Genomic DNA, 22,124 nt, shown 5'->3' on the forward strand with positions numbered 1-22,124 from the left:
TGGGATCTGTCTTGCTCTACTGTGAGAGGTAAGCAGGCAGTGCTTGGTGACGTCTTTAAAACACTTATGTCACTGTAACAATAGCATTAGTCTTCCTTTTAGTGATTATGGATAGAATGTTTTTCTTTTGGCGTTGATGTAACTATATATAATTTATTAAGTCAGTTTCCCCTTTTCCAGAAAAAGCCAGTGAGAAGACGATATGAGCCCTATGGAATGTACTCCGATGACGATGCTAACAGCGATGCATCAAGTGCTTGCTCGGAGCGCTCCTATGGTTCCAGGAACGGGGGCATTCCACACTACCTGCGGCAGACTGAAGATGTGGCTGAGGTCCTGAACCACTGTGCCAGCTCCAACTGGTCTGAAAGGAAAGAGGGGCTCATAGGTCTTCAGAACTTACTGAAAAGCCAGCGGACACTGAGGTGACCTTGATAGTTCTGTAGTGTCAGTCATTCATGAGAGATGACTATAGTCAGAAGTCAGTAATATTTACCTGCCTTATGTAGATAGATAGCATCTTTCACAGCTGTGAAGGCTTTGTCTCCAAAATGTGGGACTTTAATTACTTTTAGAAAAATTTTTGCTATGTCATCAGTATAATTTGTGTTAAATTTGTGGCAGTAATGTAGACAGGACTCAGATAAGCATGCTGTCTTCTCTTAGCCTTCCTCTGTCTCGTGAAGATCTCCAGTGGTAGACGTTTTTTGCAGCACAGTGAGATTTCTCATAATGATGGTAATGTAAATGAACTCAGAGTGGCACCATTTTTACATTAGTTTCCTTGAACCATCAATATTTTTTTTTCCCCAGCAACTTAGATGGGGAAGCAAACACTGCATTGGGTCTAAAATGACTCAGGGTGTGTGTGCTTCAAAGATGAGATCAGACGATGCTGAGTGTATTTTGACTCTTTATGAAGGCTGTGTTAAGTATAGTTGTAGATATTATTTGTGACTCTTGAAAAATCTTGTGTCAGAAACTTGAGTCTCCTAAAAATGGTTTCCTTTATAATGTAGAGGGAAGTTTCATAAGGCAATAAAGTAGGTGTACCAACTCTGAAACTTTGCTTATGGTAGGAGAGGCAGACCTTTTTCCCTTGTTGAAAACCACATAAACTCTTCAAACACCTTTGGCATGTCACACATTAAAATAGATCTTAGAATTGCCCAATAGTCATGTGGAAACTTCATACAGCTACAGGTCATGTTAACTAAAGTCAACTGGTTCTCAGGCCATAGGCTTTTCACCCTTACTTTATGGTGAAAGTATTTGGAAACAAGCTGTTTATCTTTTGGCTGCTTTGAAGATAACAATCACAAATAGCTGTGACGTTTTTATTTTCCTGTTATGAATATTATGTACTTAAATTATGACCAAGTTTATAAGTGGTTATTGTATGGTTTATAGCCTGTCTACTTGGATTTGCGCAATTGTTTCCATTTTAAAAGGCCTTCACACTGGCTGAAAATATTTGGTGGTTCATGTTAAAAGGCTGAATGAACATGTCCTTACGTGGGAAGGGCTACAGGTTTTTGATATGAGTAGTTAGTCTCTAGATCAGAGATGCTTTTTGATGTGGTCTAGTTACAACTCTTTTAAAAGATACTTCCCACATATATGCTGTCTTTTTTTCCTTTCCTTTATTTTAATGAACTGTCTGGAAAGACTGGCACCTCACATACTTGCATGAAAAAGTTGCGTGAGACTTTGATTTTTGTCACAAAGGTGTGTGAGGATTATAACCAAGGTTTTGAGTGCTACTGGGGATAGTTCAAGGGAGGAAATGTTGAGAAGGTCGAGTGAGATGCTGTTTATCCAGATCAGTAGCTCTTAGCAGAAATACCAATAGAATTCAGCTATTGTTTTCAACCCTGCTGGTTTTGAACTGTACTGCTGTCACGAGTCCCTTAAGCTAGCACATTTACTTAGCTTTTATCCTGAATAGTTTATAAACCTGTCCCAGAAACTACACCCCTGCAGAGTTAGTTTTTTAATTTTGTACTAATTTGTCCTCTAGATTTTATTTCCTTTTGGTTTGCTTTTGGTCTCTTTTGTCCTTGGTTCAGGGCTGTTCTGGTGCCTGTTCTAATGATTAGATTTTTATCTTCCTGTTTGTTCCCACGGCATCTTGCAGAACATCATCAAGGTCATTAATCCAAGGGGCAAGTCTGTCTGTCTTCTCATTGAACCTGATATCTTCTGTTGTGGTATAACAAGCTTAATAAAAGGCAGTGATGTGGCTAGGTTTTCTTTAGTACTCTGAACTGAAAGATGAGCGATTTTATGTTAGCTGAGACTTGCATATCCAGAAAGATGTGCATGCAAAGTGATTTGACACTTACCTATCCTATTTGTCTCATACAGCTTCACACAGCCTAGTTCTGAGAGCTCCCCATAAGGTCTTCTAAATAAAACAAGGCCATTAAGTCCCTTAAGGAAATGTTCTTTCACTGCCTGTTTCAATTTAGTACTTGCGTTGTTACCTTGGGTCTATGAGCTTTTAGAAAAAGACGCACTTATACTTGCTGTCTTCACGTAACCTTTGTCCAGAAAGAAGATTCATTAGAGTAAGAAATAGGAGTTTATTCGGAGAGCTGCAATCTGCATGAAGTCAGGAGAGCATTGCAGAGTAGTCATTTTAAGACTGTGCAGTTTCATCCTGAATGAGGCTGACAGCTAGCTGTGGCGTTGTTACAAAGACTTCTTCCTCTACGTCAAACTCTTAAGACCATTGTTTTTGTGCCTTTTAAAAATTTGATCAGCCTTTTTTGCGTAGGCTTATTTGAAAAAATGTCCTGGGTTACTTATAAAATAGCTAACACAAAATAATTGCAGACTAGTAGGACTACTAAGATATTCTGACGTGTTCTTTGAAGCTTATTTTGAGAGAGAGGGACATATGGTGGTGGATTGTAGAAGTAACGTCTTTCTGGAAAGAGAGTACCTGTAGTTAAGATTTGAATGGCTGTTCTCTGAGCAGTCTGTGTGCATTTTACAAGTTGCTTCTCGTTTCATAGTAATTGTGAAAAATACCGAATTGCATCCATAGTATGCAGGAAATGTTACCTAACTGTCTTGCTCTGCTTTTGTTTGCATAGTAAACAAGCAAAACTTCTATATTCTTTGGCAGTTTGCCTTTCAGGAAAACTGAGTTGTATTTTCAATATGTTGCAAATAAGAGCTTTGGCACCAAACAGTTCTGCATTTGACTCAAACTCAGTATGAAAGGGACTCATACATCATTCTTCCCTTGGCATAAAAAAAAGCATTACTGAGCACCTAATAATTTCTTACTAATGTGAGCTTACACTTAGATTGTGTCTTGATTTAATTATCTTCTGATTTACTAGGTTGCCCACTTGTTAATCTCTCTTCCAGTTCTATACATTTGTCTCTTCAATGTGCTTGCTCTCAGGCTTCAGAGTTGGCTCTGGTGTCTGTTAATACTGTGCAATTCTAGACTGATTTTGCTGAAGCTACTGAGAATTTAGACCAAAACATTTATGGTTAGTATATACTCAAACAGCATAAACATTCTGGTTTTACTTGAAAATTTAAATTCCTTGACACAAAGGAGACTTAAGAAACCTATTTCTAGGCTGCAAAAGACCCGTGTTCCAATGAGTCAGTGACCTTGATGCAGGCAGAAGGTAAATATCTCCCAAACATGCACATTTCAAGTTGTCTTCTGCAATCCAGAATATCAAAGAAAATAGCAGCAGAAAATGCAAGTGTCTGGCTTTGATTTTACAAAATATTTATTAGATTTCTTAGCATAAGGCTGGTGATTCGCAGCTGGAATGCCAGTTAAGGCTTTGCCTCTATACAGAGTTTTCAGTGTGACTTAAATAACATTTAAATAAAAAGGTTAGATTTTTCCACTGTTAATATTTACTTGCTTTTTCTTTCTGCAACTAGAGCTTTAGCATTAATATAATGTTTTATTTATGTGTTTTAGCCGAGTCGAGTTAAAAAGGCTGTGTGAAATATTTACTCGCATGTTTGCTGACCCTCACAGCAAGGTAAGATCACAAAGATTTGGCTCACTCTCTTGCATTACCATGTGTGCACATTTGACACTGTTCCAAAATGAATGTTTTGTATTTCTGCCCCTGCCATCTGCCGGGGGAAGCTGGCATTTATAAATCTCCTTGGTTTTTCTGTTTTGCAATGAAGGGATGTGTCTCAGTCTCTATTATGTCGCTAGGAACTGGTTATTCCGTGCTTCCGAAGGAGCAGCCTAATGCCTTTCAGATGTCGGCTCTGGGAGCAAGAGGTTCAGTTCTGTCTGCCCTTCTCTAGGGACTGCCTTGGTGTGATACACAGTAGAGCGAGGTCTGTGAAGGGTCATGAGCCATAGTTCAGCGTCATGGTCACTGAAATCACTCCATACACCTGGGAGCAGTCTGGATTCTCAGCAAAATACTGTTCTGGATCTCATAAATAAAGTCTTTAATATAGCCACTTTGCCTTCTTCGTAATTCTGACCTTTGAAGTTAAAGGCTGTGCCATGCACTTACAGGTATCTCTTAAAAAGAAGCAGGCTAGGGAATGGGGAAGTTTGGGCCCACAGGCACATTCAGACCCATTGCTCTTCTGTTGACGCGTAAGCAGGAGCAGGGAGAGGGGAAGAGGGAGTTTCAGGCCTTTGCCTCAGGGGGTTTGCTGGCTGAGGGCAACCAGTAATGGCTGGGTAAAAATATCTACGGTTGGGTTAAATACAGTTTGAAAAAGAATCAGTTGTATAAATATTTGTACTTCAGACTGCTTAGTAGACCAGTTTTAATAAACAGTCGTTAGTTCAAAATCCGTTAGGCAGTCATAGTCACCTGTCACGGGTCTTGCTCTAAGTGGACACTTTTGGCTGTAATTACAGTCCCGACTAGCCATCCTGCAGGCCTCACAGAGGCCTGTAAGATCTTAATGCTTTAGTTCCCAAAAGTTCAGTATGTGTTGTGGAAATGGTGGAGGTGTAGCAATTTGTTTGCAAAACATTTGTAATTTCTGAGTAAGGTGAAGGTTTATTGTACACTGGACTCAAATATGTCCTCTGTGGCAGTGGTGATCTGTCGTCTGCACTGTTTTTATAGAATTATTGCTACAAACTCATTAGTTGTGATGTTAAACATATGTAAATTTTGTTACATAAATATATATATATATACATGTTACTTTCATGAGTGAGGAGACTGAGTCTGATCCAAGGTATATAATGTTTTAAGTAACTCCACTGAGAAGATACTGTATTTTAAGAAAACCTAAACTTTAAATGAATGCATCTTTAATCTGTTGACAAACTGCATCTGAACAACCAGTCTTGATCACTATATGTGCTAACGAGTGGTTTGTTTTGTTGCATGGCCTGCTTTGCCGTGGAATTCACAACAGAGAGTAAGTGTACTCTACCCCCTTCCTTCATTCGTTTCATGTGGTATTTTAATACGACGCATTTTAGATGTGTCTTGTCTGATTATTTTTTTTTCTGTGATGTAGTCACTAAAATCATTCATTCATGAAACGGTCTATAACAAAATCATCCTGAAACTCAGATTGTAAACCCCCTCCCCTTTGATTATTTTTGTTTAAAGCACAATATTCTTTTTTGTGATGCTTATTTTGTTTATAGGTCTTCAGCATGTTTCTGGAAACCCTGGTTGATTTCATCATCATTCATAAAGATGACTTGCAGGACTGGCTTTTTGTTCTCCTGACACAGTTGCTAAAGAAAATGGGAGCAGATTTGCTGGGGTCTGTGCAAGCAAAAGTTCAAAAAGCTCTGGATGTCACCAGGTAGAGTGCTCAGATGGCAAATGTTATGGAGATTTTTGCAGGATTATAGGAAGATATCTGATGAACACTTTAAAAACTCAGTAGTGCCGTATGTTTTGAGGGCTCAATCTTAATGAATACCAGAATAAAGGAGAACAAAGCTACAATACAATATTTCAAGCATTAAATTAAAAAAACTGTATCTCTTCTAAAATAGATAACTTTAATGTATAACATTTAAAACCTGCTACTGATTAATTTTGTTAATTTGTTTTTTGATGTTCCTATGCTTTGACAGGATATTTTGGATATATATTTGCAGTACTCACAGTATGAATAGTGCTTTACCACAAAGTTCAGAGCATCTTTCATGTGCTCAAAGAGCAAATAATGGTAATGTCAGGATAAGACCTTGAATGCTACTGCGATATGCACACCAGTTCTGTAGTCTATGTCCTTTTTAAGGATATCCAGCAGAAGACATTACAATAAAGTTCAACTAATCCTGGAAATGGGATAATTAAGAAAGAAGTAGTAGTAATCCAGGAGAAAATAGGATAGGGGAGAGAAAAAGAGCAGAGAAATCAAAATCAGGTCTGAACTCTGAGATGAACCAGTCTGCTACTAGAGATAAGGGAACAAAGCACAGCCTGAAATGAAGAGGGAATGGACAGGTGTGCCAAAAGCTATAAAAATGTACAGAGAGCAGATAGAGTAACAGTGTATAAAGGTATTGATTTAGCAGGTTTTGGTAGTAATTTAGTCAATAATTAAGGATCATCTAATCCTTAGAGTTGGAGTTTCTTTGGTTGATGGTAAAGTTAAGAAGAAGAAAAGCATGACAGGTGCTGAAATCTTTTGTGTAAGCTTTAATGTGTCAAATTAATTTAGACCCGAAAACTTATATTGCATTACATTTTCGCCTTTCTTTTCTTTGGACAGAGATTCTTTTCCATTTGATCAACAATTTAATATTTTGATGAGATTTATTGTAGACCAGACCCAAACACCAAACCTGAAGGTCAGTATTAAAAAGCTTTTCACTAAAGCATCAACATGATTGTCTTAGCTTGCCCTGTCAGGCATACTGTAAAGTATAGAACTCCTGGCAAGATAACTAATTGTAAGTACCTGCACAATATAGAAATGATATTGGCAACTTTGGTTAACTCTCATTCTCAATTTTAATAAATCTACATATCTTTGAAATAGTACCCTGTGACTTGTGATGAATCAGTAAGACTTGGGCTTTAGGCACACTGGAACATATCAGAGTAAAGTTTAGACATGGAAAATTCCTCTTCACCTTGGTCTTGATGGGAAGAAAACCTGGCTGTGCAGGACAGAAGGGACCAGACTCAGTTTGAACAGCTGGGAAGTTGGTACCCTAGGCACACCTTAAGTGCTTGTTGCACAGATCAGTCATAGCATGTGTAGGATGGTAGAGAAAAACATCAGAGCTTTCTGCTACTGAGTCCTCCCAAAGGGATATTGTTGTGCACACTGTTTTTCAGGAGTTTGCTGTTTCAAGGCTATAGGGACACTGTAAACTCTGGAAGTCATACATGCTTGTTTTCTAGAGCCAGGAATATACAGGATGCCCAATAACTCGAGTGTTCTTTCGTCAGTCTCCCAAAGTTTGGATCTTTTGAGATTCCAGCATCAAGCATTTGGTTTGAGACCAAAAACTATATTTTGGCATCTGGAACAATAACTACTGGTGGAAACAGCATGGTGGAGTTCTGGTTTCCTTATGCAAATGCACAAGCAGACATAAATGTTTCAAGCCAGTTCTAGTATGCCATTCCAGACTCTTCTACACAAAATTTGTCCAGGGTAGAAAGTTACTCCTGATTTTTGAAATGTGACATAGAGCCATATCACAGGGGTATTTTTTCCCCCCCGTGTGACACAAGTCTTGTCAATCTGTTTATTATGAGATAAATCTGTCTTTGCCAGCTCATGAGATTAACAAATCCCTTTTTACTTCTCAGGTGAAAGTTGCTATCCTGAAGTATATTGAGTCCTTGGCAAGACAGATGGATCCAACAGACTTTGTGAACTCCAGTGAGACAAGACTTGCTGTATCTAGGATTATAACTTGGACAACAGAACCAAAGAGCTCAGATGTGAGAAAGGTAAGCCAGAATGATGGAATATTTGCAGTAACTATTGTTCTTAAAAAAAAAAAAGAAAAAAAAAGAAAAAAAACCTCAACAAAAATGGTTATAAAGGTAATGAAAAATTCAGTGGTTAGACTATAGTTTTAAAAAATGGATTTACATACCTTACTTTTTCCAAACAAAATTGTCAATTCAGTGAAGACACACTTCTGAAGCATGTCTCCATATCTTTTTTTTTCCTAGTAGATCCTAGCTGTGTGACTTGTAACTATTATTGCTGTGCAAAAAGACATCATAGTTTGAAAATGTGCTTTTTCTCGAGCAATCTGGAAATCTCTAGGTTTTTGTTTATTTAGTTGAAGGCTCTGTGCTTTGTAGACTGCAATGAAATCTATCATAACTTCTGTGTTATAATATTTTCAAAAGAAAGTAAACAAATCAGTAAGCTGCCAGGGGCTCTCAACTCTTTTCTTTTAAGAGCGGTGTGTTTATCTCAACCTGGAAAAAACTGACACATTTAGGTCAGGCCTGGCTAATACAGTTACCTTGTTCTTTATCTTGTGTGTCAGGCAAGCTAAAATGGGCAGATAGTGACACTCATCCCTCCCAAGAGAAAAGTGAGACTTAGTTTTATGTATCTGATATCTGTAACACAATTTAAAATTACCTATTCTTCCCAGCTCAGATGTAGAAATAGATCCCAGGAGGAGTTAAAGGCTTTGAGATGTACTTGGATTTAAAAAAAAAAAAAACAACACACAAACAAACAAAAAAACCCACCCACAACAAAATAAAACTTAAGCATTTCAGAATGTAAAAATTGTATGAGATTTTTATACTCTACATACACTTAAAATGTTGAATTAATACTAGAATAACATTATTTTATAACTTGGGTAACAAGAACATTATTTTTGTTACTAGTGATTATTTGATTTGATGAAAAGATCACTGTGTATCAGAGGTGCTGCAACTGCACCATTATCTGATAACTGACACGAGGCTTCAAAGAAGCTTTTTGGGTGCGTGCTGTCTGCTTTCTGGCATACAGCTGATTGGATCTAGAGGAAAATGTCTCATCTTCTTTTCTAAAGACCTTCTGCAGGGATTACTCACACCAGTGCGACTGAAACTTGCTTCTGCAAGAAAGCCTTCCTCAAAAAAAAAAAGGATGACTTCAAATCCTGGACTTAGATCTGGAATATACATTTCCATTGTGATGCTTCCTTGTACGAAGAAAGAATTAAACAGGCAAAGAGGCTGCTTCTCTAATACAGTTCAAGTAAACCTCAAGCGGTTTACTCTGCTAGTGGTCTGTGAGAGTGAGTTTTAATTACTTTAAGTAGAAATATACAGAGAAAAGCAAAATCTCTGCATATTACTCAGAAGAAATATTCCACCATTAGGGGTCATCATTGCTGCATGAGTGAAGAGTATCTGCAGCAGCTGAAAAAACTGACTGTTCACTGTGAAGCTGTGGGATGTGGGGAGCGGGTGTTCGCAGTAGTGTCCATCCTTCTACCTGTTTCAAAGACTTGCAGGCAAAACTTCCAGCAAACTCCTCCTGAGCAGTACCTGGGCAAGTGCCTTGGAGGCTGAGAGATTACTGAAACTAAATTATTTTTATTAAACCTGTGTGTGGCTTGGATTTGCCTCTCCCTGTAGCTTTCAAATAAGTTATTACACAGTTAAGCTAACTTAGGCTGCTAAAAATGAATCCACGGGTGATCTTTGTTTCATCATACCGTTGCTGTACTATGATTTCATTAAGAACATAGTACAAACAACGGGCTTTAGAAAAAAACACTGCAGCAAGCTATAAGCAGTCATTGTCCATTATCTCTGTCAGGACTGTAGTTAACAGACTAATAAATTCATTATGCAGTAACGAACTGGATTATCAAGGGCCAACCCAGACAGATGAAGTGTTCTGAAGAACATAATTAAAATATTGTCCTCCTTTTTTGGACACTATAACCTGGGTGAAAAAAAAGTACCACTTTTTTTTTTTTTTTTTTCTCTGTATCAAGACTGATTCATTTAAGGATCAGAAGATTCCGCCCTTGTGGAAGGTATTATGTTGGCCTTCAAGATCTGAGGTTTTCTAAGTGCAGAGCAGACCATACATTCTAAACATTGTCACAACATAAAACTGGAGACAGAAGTTGAAGTATGGGGGAAAGGGAGAAGAACCAGTTCAGTCTTCAAATGATCAAAGTGTAAAAGGTGTAAAATAAAGTAATTTTTCAATAGAGTCTGGGTTTGAGGCCACCAGTGCAATCCGCTCAGCTCCTGGAAGCTGTCAAGAGCAAACTTTATTTTTGGTACTGAGGACTCTTGGCTGGTGTAGTCCAGGCCAGGTATACTACTGCGGCTGACTTGGTGGGACAGCAATGCCACTGCTCAACTGCTCGTGGAGGCAGGGACTCTTTCCCCCAAGAAATGTAGTCCCAGATCTGAGTTACTGAATGCTCTCTTAATGCAAGTAGCATCTGTGTGTGTGGTGGCCCTGCTGTTCTGTCTGGATTTTACCTTTGAGCAGATGCAAGTACAGCAAGCTTGCTCATGCTGATGGTGAAGTATATAAATGACCTTTGTCAGTGGGGAAAGCGTGTGGCTGCTGTGTGCACATGGCAATTTGTCATGCAGATCTGATCATATCATAGCAAGGGATCTGTTCATGAAATTGATTAAATTTTCAGTCAATTGTGGGATTATCCTTTCATGAGTGATCATCTGTCCATTAACACTATTCACTATGTGTGATAGTCATGGAGGTCTCAGCCCCAGAGTGTTAAGGCATTGGAGAAAAATAGAACAAAAAGTGGCATTTAGTCCAAAAACCTTATCAAACTGAATGACACAGCTTTTAAAATAAACTTTGCATATTCTTATGGTGACTAATTGAGCACACTTAATGAGCACACTTCACCTGTCTGACGCCTCGCTTGGACTACAGATCATGTTTTATAGCTAGTGAAATCAGAAACGTAATCAAAGGAAATGCTGTTGTGCATAAAACAGTTTATGTTCTCATGTGGAATGATATCTGTAGCTAAACACAATCTCTGTTATCACAAGAAAAACATGATGTACTTTGAGGAATGTACAGTTGATGTTATAGAATGTCATTGACGAGGTGTCGTGATTCCCTTTCAGGGCAGAAACCATTTAAGCTGCTGATAGCAGCCATGAACTATGTATGGTCAAAATTATTGTCAAGCTTTATGTTTAAAATAAGGCACTCTATAATGTGTTATAGGTAAATATTTGTCTTGTTTAAGAGATTGTTAATACTTTTGGGTGTTTATGCTGCATTCACATTAGGATTTACTTCCTGCAAGCAGTGCTAGGAGAAAGGTGAAAGGCATTTGTCCTCTGTGCTGAACAAAAGCCATTGGGTAGGAACCGGTCACACAGCATTGCATGGAGACCTGAATGGGATGTGGTTCCAGTGCAAGGAGAGCATCTGTTGGTAGTTTCTGCACATCCAGCTGTCTCACTGTTTTTTTTTCCCGAGCAGAGCATATTGATGGGCAGGGCACAGATCAGGATTTCAGATAACCGAGCTCTAATTTTGATCATACTAGCATCTAACCTTGACTTTCCTCTGCCTTGATTTGTTCCTCTCTGTAACAGGGTGTTAATACTGATCTTTCTCTGGAGAATTTTTAAGATTTGATGAAACATCTTACAAAAGCCAATTAATTACCACAGAGAAAAGTAAGACAATGGCAATGCAAATACTGTGATGATTGGTCTGAGAACATTAAGTCAGTAACTTCACCATGTTATCACTGATATTGCTAACAAAGTTATTGTGCAATCCTTACGTAGGTAAAGTGCTTATTGAATTTGGATGACAGGCTTGGGCTCTGCGTGGGAAATACTTTGATCTTGGAAAAGAGCCATCACTTTGAGAATGGAAATTAAAGTGAAGCTTCTGATTTGGCCTAAAGAAGCCTCCTGGCCAAGGCTTGTGTGAATGGAAACTTTTATTAAACGTGATTGCTCAGGATTTGAGGGAGTGGAGTCATCTGTGAGGGCACACAGGATCTTTGTGTTTAGAAGGATCTCATATAGGCTGAAGGGGGAAGCAAGACCTTCCGAGCTGAAGGACCAGTGACATTGCCCACTGTTGTGTTTATTAGCCGAGCTCTGCTCTTAACTATAAATAACAAGATCTGTATTGCCTGGTTGTCATTTAGACTACTAATTTCAGGGAGGAAGAATTTTTGCCTTTGTGCCAGATATCCTGCCTGGCTTCTCCATTTATGAAACATTCCTAGAGCAGTTTTATTTTACAAACCTGAATGCATTTTTACACATTATGGGCAGCCTCATGTCACATGTATATCATGTTCTGCCTTCCGCTTATGCAACTGGGAAAACTTACTTCAAGTGTCCCACTCATTACTGAAGTTTGGCCACGCTGCCCGTGAATACAGACAGTGGATGGGACTTGGTAAGAAACTAGAACTATTACAATGAAACAAAAAGCCCAGGAGAGTGCTTTGCATGAAGATGAAATCCCCCTCAGACTAGCTAGGAGTAGGGCACTCCTTGAATTGGCACCACTGGTTTGCGGGTGTCCAAAGAAAACATGTTTGGGATCAGATTTTTTCCTAAAACTGATTAATTGACAAACTGTTTCTGAATTATGCCAGGAGATGAGGAAGATTTCAGAGAGAAAGCTGCAGATCAACAAACTCGTCCTATACTCAAACAGGCAATCAAGATGTATTTACTTCTTTAGTAGTCCAAGATATCAGGGGTTGGACTAGAAGACCTTTGAAGGTCCCTTCCAACCTTAACCATTCTATGATTCTCTGATTTCCCAAGAAATATTTATGATGTTACTTTAATAAGGAAATCATATCTATCAATAAAGCCCAGAGCAAGTTTGTATAAAATATTGCTGTGATGTCTGTAGGAGGACCAGTGATAGACAGGAAAGTAAACACTGCTAAGGAAATTAAATTGGGCTCTTTTGCAGTGTGATGCAATGCGACCTTTAAAATCTCTCCTGGAGCTTTAATTTTCTGTCTAGCATCAGGCTGATTTGAACAACTTGGGGACAGAAGCTTCTCTGGAAAGGCACTCCCGAAGACTTAGTGAGCTGAAATGGCATTGTTCATGTTGGGCAATAAACCTTATTCGTCATGGCCTATTACAGTAGCAGTGGCAAAGAGGATGTTTTCAGAAATGCTTGTGAATGGCAAATTGTTTTAGTATTCCCCAGTCGTAGACCCTTGCCTTTCTGGGTTGGAGGTTTCTCTAGCACTCTCACAATGTTCCTATACCAGATCTGTGAGTCTCATGAACTCCATGAAGAGCCAAGTTACCAGAGAACCAGGCCTTAAGATTTAATTTCAGACTTATGGACTCTTAAATAGGACTATGTCCATACTGCTGAGGTCAGCTATTTAGCCAAAGGATGTTCCTAAAGAAGTCAAACTCAACCTAAATGCATGCAGGAACTCCTTTCAGGCATTTAAACATAGTCAGTGTTAGTGAAAATGGCGTAATGCATCAAACATGGCACATGGTAGACTTCAGTGTTTACTTGATTTAATGCTGTTAGAACAAAAAGGATCTCTGTGTCCTAGCTGTGTTTCCAAAATAGTAGCCCTCATTTTCTGTTTGTTTTGAATTTGATGCTAGAGAGCTATGAGAGCCCAAATGTTTTTAGTGTACGCAGCATAAGGAAAATGGCTTTTCCCGACATTGTTGGCTAGAAAATCATCACGTGCTTGTTGGAAGCATTGTGCCAGGGTAGATTTTTCTTAAAATTTCTCTCTACTTTATATAAGTTTCTAGTATCCTTTGAGGTTCAAGCAGTTTGTAATATAAGCACATTTTCTTGGTTTGCTTGAAACAGTAAGAGCTAGTGCATGATAACGTGATAAGAAGCTTCTTCATAGAATGTGTATACTCATGCTTATATGATGTGTCTCCATAATATGTGTGTACGTGCCATTTATATAAATATACACACACCGACATAGGTATAGGTGATGTATCTATTTTGAAAATCAGGACTAGAGGTGGTATTTACATGATGCATTGTAGAGCCATCCAATAAGTAGATCCTAGGCTGTTTTCTCTGCAGTGTGATGGGTAAGCCTGCCATACTTACTCTAGCATTTCAAAACTCTGCAGATTAAAGTGTGTTTTTATTGCAAACCATCTTACTCAATAGCTTTTTTTATTTCTTAGCTTGTGTGTGGGAGTCTACCCCTCAGAATTCAGACCTATATCATGCTAAGCTTACATTAAGAGTTTCTCAGTTGTTAATGAAATGTAACCTTTCTAGTCCCAAAACCTGGTTTTGCAACAAATGCCGTTTTGTAAGGGGCAAAGTTACTCAGAGTAGACTTTGTCAGCTTGACTTTGGGGTAATCACCTAGCTGTCCTGAAATAATAAACATTTTTGCTCTGGTCTTTGTTGTGCCCAGGACACAAAAGAGTAACCTGCATACTGAGTGGTAATCCATTGTAGAGCAGTAATTGGAATATGTGATGATTCAATGCTGCATAATTTTTGCTGCCACTTCTTTGAGGTGCTCTTGACACGTGTAATGCAACCATCCATGACTTGTAAATTCCTTTCATTATATATTAAGTGTGTGCTGTCTAAAACAAAATAGCAATGTGCATTTAATCTGTACATGAATTTCATATTTAAATCTGTCAAATAACTTCTTCCTTTCCAGGATGTGGACGTAAACAGCATATTCTAACAGACATCTTTTGGGAAAATGGTATATTTAAAAGCTTGAGCTCGAGCTAACATACTTGGATTGTGTATGAACTGATGAAGCCATTGTGCTTCATGTTACCACATCAGTAATGTGGATGTCCATACTTGTCTGATTCTAGACCTGAAAGGAGAACAAACAGGAGGTTTGGTTTGGTAGACAGTTTGTTAGCTTAGTGCCAGCTAACACTTAATTGTCTGCTGGAAAGTACACTTAAATAACACTTGTTTAGAGCCTGCAAACACTGTCAGTAGATGTGAATTAACTCAGTTAATGTAAGCTATGCTCACTGGAGAATCAAAGTGTTTCCCTGTGCCAATATGTGCTAATACAAGCTGTCTAATGTCTCATTGCTGCCTTTCAATCTCAGTGGATCTATATTTGATCTGCAGCTTAGTATGATTCAAAGTGGCACGAGAGAGAGAGCGCTTCTCTGTTCCAGTGTGCCTTAAGTTACTAAAGCCACATTTGCCCTAGGCTGGGTGGTGCAATGAATGATGCATACAGGGTATGATTATACTTGTCAAAAATGAGTAGATGTTACTGTGGGTCTTCCCCAGATCACTCATATGATAAAAGACTTTTGTAGACAGTGTTGGTCTATCAGACTGATGGCCAGACTGGAGTCAGGAGTTTGGAAGCTCTTAACTGCTTCTTCCTCTGAGCTTAGAGGCACGTGTCTGCAAGGAGAGATGTGGGCAGATGCAAGCCCTGGTGCTATCTCAATGTAGCTCTGCCTAACCTCTGCACCTCAGCAGAGCTTTTCACGTGGTTATGGAGACCATCAGGAGGTAGCCAAAGCAAAGTCTCATAGGAGCACTGAGGGATAATCTGTAAGCCTGAAAGTTGTGGCTGTATTTAATTTTGAGCCAGTGCTGCCCTCTGCTGAAAGCAATGCTCTCCTGGTTAAATCAAATGTTAATACTTTTTGTTACCTGAAATTAAGCAAGCAACTGATTAAAAAATCTTCTGTAAAAAGATAACATGTGTACTGTTTAGATGATTTAGTTGAAATCTATGCTTCCTCTAAATAATACCAGTTTTCCTATTTATCAAACCCAGACTATGCATAGTTGGGTGGGTGAGGATTTGCCAGCTAGGACAACTACAGCTTCCTCAGGGCCTGGTGAAGGAAACTTGGAAGAGAAATGTAAACAGGTAGACTAAAAGCTGTGTGCACTAATCACATTAATCTTGTTTGCAGTCTCAACTCAACTGTCTAGCTGTGTAAAGAAACCTTGACTGGGAGCCTGAAAAAAAGTGTGTGTGTGTCTGTGAAGTAATTTTTGGCTTTGGTGTGCTTTTCTGTTAATTCTCTTGTTGTAGTCCCTCATAAACAATCAGGGTATGAGGTCTTCCCCTTTTATGGGGTTGACAGTGTTGAGAGCCCATTGCCGAAAGAAGTTTAAGTAACTTGAAAACTACTTTCATATAGTTCAGGCAACTACCTGCTTGGTCTGTTGGCCCAGCGGCAGCAGCAATCATAAGGCACTTGTGTTAAGCTTAGGTCACAGACCACATTTCTTTTCCAAAATCTATTTTTTTTTTTTTTTCCAGTTAGCCTTGATCTCTTTGCTTAACAAGCCCAAACTATTTCAAAGATACTTTAGTATAGTTCAACCAAGTTACAGAGGTTATGAATTTTGATAAATCTGGCCAACACTCACTATCTAGGTGAAAACAAAACCCAGAAGTCGCTGAAGCATTTGTCCCTTTAGCACCTGACGGTGGGCAGCATGAACTGCATTGGCCTATGTGTGAAACTTCAGGAGCTGTTACTGGCTTGTGGAACCTGAGCCCTTGCTGCATTGTTATAAGGAAAATAATGAAGTTACATAAGTGATCCTTTACAAATTATTAAAAAAACCTGATGTGGAGCCAGACCCCCTCACTAGAGTAGTCCGGCTCTGAACTCACTGGAGTTCCTCCAGCTCAAGCCAGCAGAGAACTGCTTCAGTAAGATTATCTGATCTGTAGCATCTGTTATGTGTCACTGAAAGGAGATGGATTGGTGTTCCGCGCTAATGGTACAGGAACACAAAAGCAAGGGAAAATTAAGATATTACTCTTTCTTCAAACTATACATCATCAAGCACGACTGTTGCATGGACAGTGTTTGTACATTGTGTACAGAAATATGTTTTTTATTGCTTGTTTTAAATTCATCTACTGCTTGAGTAATCTAACGAAACATGGGCTGAGACTTTCAGAAGTGACCAGTGATTCTGAGATTATGAAAGTATCCTCTGGTTTGTCACAAGCTGAAAATCCACAGATTGAAAACTGTTAGGAACATTATCTGTAAAAAAGTCCTTTGACTAGATAAATGTATGCTAGACAAATGCAACTTAGATCTGGACACACTTGATAATCCTCTAAGTATTAGACAGGTGTAGAAATGCTGCTCCTCATGCTCTTTATTACTGAAATAAAATTAACTGTATTAGAACTGGGAAGTATTACAAGAGTGATACTTGGAGCATGTTATAAATGTGGCTTCAAGCTAGCATGGTCCTTCCAGCTTTTGAGGTTAGTGGTGACAGTGTTCTTCATTTTATGGTAACAGAGACCAAGACCTTTGTCTATTAAATTTATGGAGAAAATAATGTCTGAACTTTCAAATAATGACTTTTTGCCCAAAATAAACCTAGAATTGTAGTTGGATGGCTGAGAATATTTAAAAATAAGAGAGCTAAGGATAACCCATGTAGCTCCAGTGTCACTTTTGAGAGCGTTACTGGAGCACCACTCCTAGGCTGTAGTACTACTTGGCTTTATTTCAAAAAACAGACTATAGGTCTGCTTTCTTTCAGGCCACATAAGATCATAAGCATTGTGAGTGACTGTTCAGTGCGCCATTCAAAGCCTAATGACTTATTTGCAGGGCACAGCAAAGCTACTGAAGAGTACCATGTACACAGAATACTGGCAGACGCTCCTGAAAACAAACTGTATTTTGTGCAAAGAGAGAGGGTGGACACAGTCCTGTTTCATTAAAGAAAGAAAGAAAAGAAAAAAAAAAAAAAAGAACAAAATCAAAGTAACTTCTGGGAACTGAAACTTCCCTCAGATACTCCTGTAGCACAAGTCTACTATCAGTGTTTGTGTGTCAGAGTTAAACTTTACCAATTAGGTAACTTTCTGCTTCAAAGTGAAGCCATGGGATCACAAAGTCCCTGGAGGAACTTTGTTGAAGATTTTGCTCAGTTCTGTGAGATGCATCTCAGACTGTTCTGGCACACAAGAAAGGTACCTCGAGAATATCACACCACAGAGTGCATGTGCCCTTGTGCCTGTTTTGCTCTATTTACCTAGGAGGTCTCCAAGGAAGATGTTATTTCCAACACATAAGTTGGAGATATGTGGGAAAAAGATATCTGAAATCCTTTCCCACCTCACTGTACTTGAGGCAGCTCCTGACTTACCAGTTGATATCTCCAGATATTCAGGTCTCTGAGCAATCTCTCAACCTAGGAACCTTCTTGATCAATTTTCCTGTGTGGTGATGTTGAGGTTTTTTTATCTCAATGAATGAGATCTACTTGTTCTGATACAGAAGATCTGCATGTCTACTTCCTAACCCTCCAGGATATGCATGCCATTCACAAATGGGAATGAACTTTGGCATGACTTGTCACTTTGCATTCAGCTCAACCTGCTGATTGTTGTTCTGAGATCTCTTGTCTGCAGTAATGTTTTTTATTACAGAAAGTACTATGCTGGTGAAAACGTAAAAGTTCTTGGATCAAAATGGGCAGAAATACATGTGCTTGTGCAATACCAGGCAGGCTTCATGGCAGAGTTTCCCAGAACTTCAAGTCAGAGAAGGGCAGAGTATGGAGTTAAGAAAGCCACGGGGAAAATTATGTTCCCACTTCTTTAATCCTTAGATCTTTAGTGTGAAGTGAATAATGACATACTGTGGTTCTGTTCGTCAGTGAGAGTTTTGGCAGGAGGCAGCGTGATCCATCTGGAATGAAGAGTCTGAAGACCTATTGTTCGCTGCAGTCCTTGGAAGCTTGTTGAGTGTTGTGTGCCTCAGTTTCTTTGGCCATATGAAAGGGATATTACTTATCCAAATTTCATGGATGGAAAATGTTTTTGTATACAAAGCTGTGTTACTGCAAGTTGGGGCTGATAGCAGAAGGAACAGTATAGCTTGAATTACAGTTTGCACACTGAAACAATGGGGCACTTTGATTCCCCTCTGCTATGAAAGGGTTTTTGTGTACCCATGTTCATCATCTGCTGAAGGACACCACTTCACAGGGAACCGCAGATTCACTTAATTATTGCAGCTTTACAAACACTTTACGAATTAAAAGCTCCTCCTTTGAATTGATGAGAACAATGAATGTACAGTTATCATCACAGCAGTGAATTAGATTTTTACCCTCTTTAAAGTTTATTTCATTTTTAAGAAGTTTTAGAAAGCTCCTGAAAGGGTCAGACTCAAATGTCTGCTCTTCCTAAGCCTGTATGTATGCTGTTCCAGAATAAGAGCATTGCTTCTTACTTTGTGAACCTAAGCCACTGCTTTGTACCCAGATGTGTGTTCTGGAGACTGATGTGTCAGTGGCTACACCCCAGTTGGAGAAGGTGGTGCTGCAGACCATCAGAGGTCCTTCATCATTGCTTCATTTTTATTGTCCTTTTAATAAATGTTTATATTTTTGTATATTTTGAAGTCAAAGGCAGGGAAAAAAGCCCCAGAATTGATGCAATCCACGTGGTTGTATGTTGCTTGGGAAATCTAGGTAGGAACATGTGATGTTAATTACTCCTGCAGATCTGCTCTGTGATTTATTCTGCTTCCATCTCCATTTGATTCCATTGTCATAGTTCAGGATATGCAGAGCTGTTTGTTTGCTGAGAGTTAGTGGAGATCCTGTTCTGGCAGCTGTTCTTCCAGGCAGACAGGGCAAACCCTGTCCAGTGAAATAAGTGGTAAAATTCTCAATTGTTTCCGTGTTACTCTGGCTTCATTTATTAAACTTGGAGAATCTGGTGGGTTTTAGCCTGTGCATGGATGAGAGAAAGGTGGTTCTCACCATCCCAGTAGATCTTCCACTTGAGATGGAGTCTTCTGTTGCTGAAACAGCCTAAATGGTGAGGTGCAAGGAGAGGTGGGAAAACAGAAGCAGGGATTGTCTGATGAAACAAGCATGTCAGATCCTTAGGAAGAGGATGGGTGGGAAGAGAACTAGCCTCATTCACACTTAAAATAGAAAGCATGGGAATGACTCAAGATTCTTCATACTTATCTGAGCTCCTGGTTTTACTTTTTCCTGTAATTTTTTATAGTAACTTGTTCAATTGAAATATGTGCTGGACAGGATGATGGTAAGATTTTTTTTTTCACTTGCTGTGAATAGCTGTACACTTCCCATCTGAGGAGTTAGTGATGTAAATGCAAAAGTACATCGTAAGCTCTGGGAACTAAAAAGTTAACTATAGCAGTTAGAAAATCCTTATGACACATCACAAGGAATATGTCAATAAATTCTTTAGTATGGGAGTCTTCTTTTTGAGTGAAACACACATCCCTTACTCTAAGGATCGTTACCAACAGAATGCATACTCTTTCCAAAGAATAAAAATTCATGGTTTTTTTCTTTCTTCTTTTCAGGCAGCACAAATAGTCCTGATTTCTCTCTTTGAATTGAACACTCCTGAGTTTACCATGTTACTTGGTGCCTTGCCAAAAACATTCCAAGATGGTGCTACCAAGCTCCTGCACAACCACCTCAAGAACTCCAGTAACACCAGTGTGGTGAGAGGCCCTTGTCCTTGCAAACAGCAGAGCCCCAAAGACAGCAGCTCATTGATAAGTTCTTGCAGATGTGCAGTAGCATGAATGATCTGTAACTGTTGTCTTAAAGCAATATGGCAACAGAGGCTTCTGTTTAATGTTGCTGTTTCTAGGGACAATTAAAAGAAAAAACTTAGTTATTTTAAAATTGAATATAGTCACAACCAGCACAGATCTTTTTTCAAAAAAAATATTACTCAGAAGCACAGGAAAGTTGGTGGGATTTGTGCTTTTAAGTTGGTGGTGCTTTTGAAAATCCTGCCGGGAACGACCTTATGGCTAAAACAGAGATCCTGATAGCACAGAATTTTTGGACTTAGCACTGCTATGGAAATCCGCTGCTACTGAAATCAGTTTAATAACAGATAGTATTTCTGTGAAGAAGCTTGCAGGATCTTTGATGGGACCTACAAGGTTTCCTCTGTCTATGCCTATTACCTTATGTTTTGGTTTTACATGAAGCTTTTACGTATTTTTATTTCTCTGAAGGAATATATGTTAGTGGAGGATTTAAATGTGCTTCTAAACTTCTTTTCCTCCACAGCGACAAGGATTAGGGTATTTTTTTTGCCTTTTTATGTGGAAATCTTGTGAAACTTGCTGGAATTTGAACCCTCCTGTCTTTGCACTTCCGTAGAGACAAGGAAACCTTTGTGTAAGCTAGAACTGCAGCGTTAGGTTTGCAGGCAAAGGGACTAGATTCCCTACTACCTTTGAGACTCTGTGAAGAGAGTCAGAACTGGGAACAGTTTCTACTGATTTTGCTGTGGTATGAATGATTGTGCAGGCCAGCGGAAAAATGATAAGTTAGATTGCTTACGCTTGTAACTAGCACAATCAGAATGCTTTAGACAATGTGGAAAATAGCTGCATGATTAAATTGCTAAATTGCCAGAGTAATGGTCTGCATGCTTTGAAGCCTGGCAAATAGTGTCTGAGAAGTTGGGTAGCCTGGTGGATTGATAAACTATTTCTCTGGCAATATTTGCTGTTGTGCAGCTAAAATGGCAGGTACTGTGGATTATACAAAAGCGCACATGTTCTTTCTTTATCCTCAGAGCAGTACCTTCAGTAACATATTAATGACTACGTGAACCATAGCTGCAGATTTTTTAAGTCAGGAGCCAGAACCAAAACTGCACTAAGCTTGTCTAGCGCAAACAAAGGCAATATTTGGACCTGTTGTTGTTAGGTACTCCTGCCTGTGCATTGCAAAACACTGCTAATCCCTGTCTTCCTACTTCTGTGCCAGGGTTCCCCCAGCAATACCCTTGGTCGGACTCCTTCCCGGCACTCCAGCAGCAGAACCAGCCCCTTAACTTCACCTACCAACTGTTCCCATGGTGGACTGTCTCCAAGGTAATGCAGCAGGCTAATTAAACCACTTGCAAAATAATAAAGGATTTCAACACTGAGTACGCGTTTGCAGAATATGACTCCTTTAAAAGCAAAAGCTTTGAAAGACCAAAAGTTTACAGTAGAATGCTCCAAAGGAATAGAGTTTAAATGTGATAAATACATGGTTGGTGATTGACTTCAGTGTTCCAGTCCTCGTGTTATCTGTGTAATCTTAATGTCTTTTCTTATAATATTAATTTTCTTTTATAACGATACCTTCTTCAGAATCACTTTTGTGGGTTCAATAAAGGTAATATT

General features: G+C 39.0%; 1 protein-coding gene across 5 annotated transcripts in view; it reads left to right on the forward strand.

The window, feature by feature from the left end:
* The window catches only part of CLASP1 (cytoplasmic linker associated protein 1), a 178,594-nt gene that overhangs the window by 123,440 nt on the left and 33,030 nt on the right, over positions 1-22,124 (forward strand). For 4 of the 5 annotated variants that reach the window (XM_086750735.1, XM_086750736.1, XM_086750737.1 and 1 more), the window contains 7 exons: positions 181-425; positions 3,962-4,025; positions 5,630-5,793; positions 6,715-6,793; positions 7,767-7,910; positions 20,286-20,429; positions 21,721-21,827. In XM_086750735.1, coding sequence (XP_086606861.1) covers positions 181-425; positions 3,962-4,025; positions 5,630-5,793; positions 6,715-6,793; positions 7,767-7,910; positions 20,286-20,429; positions 21,721-21,827 — 947 coding nt within the window. Of the gene's footprint in view, positions 1-180; positions 426-3,961; positions 4,026-5,629; positions 5,794-6,714; positions 6,794-7,766; positions 7,911-15,718; positions 15,815-20,285; positions 20,430-21,720; positions 21,828-22,124 lie in introns of all 5 variants that reach the window. The other variant, XM_086750739.1, reaches the window with a different exon arrangement.

This window comes from Chlamydotis macqueenii, chromosome 6 (genome assembly GCF_036417535.1).
Source record: "Chlamydotis macqueenii isolate bChlMac1 chromosome 6, bChlMac1.mat, whole genome shotgun sequence".
Lineage (NCBI taxonomy): Eukaryota > Metazoa > Chordata > Aves > Otidiformes > Otididae > Chlamydotis > Chlamydotis macqueenii.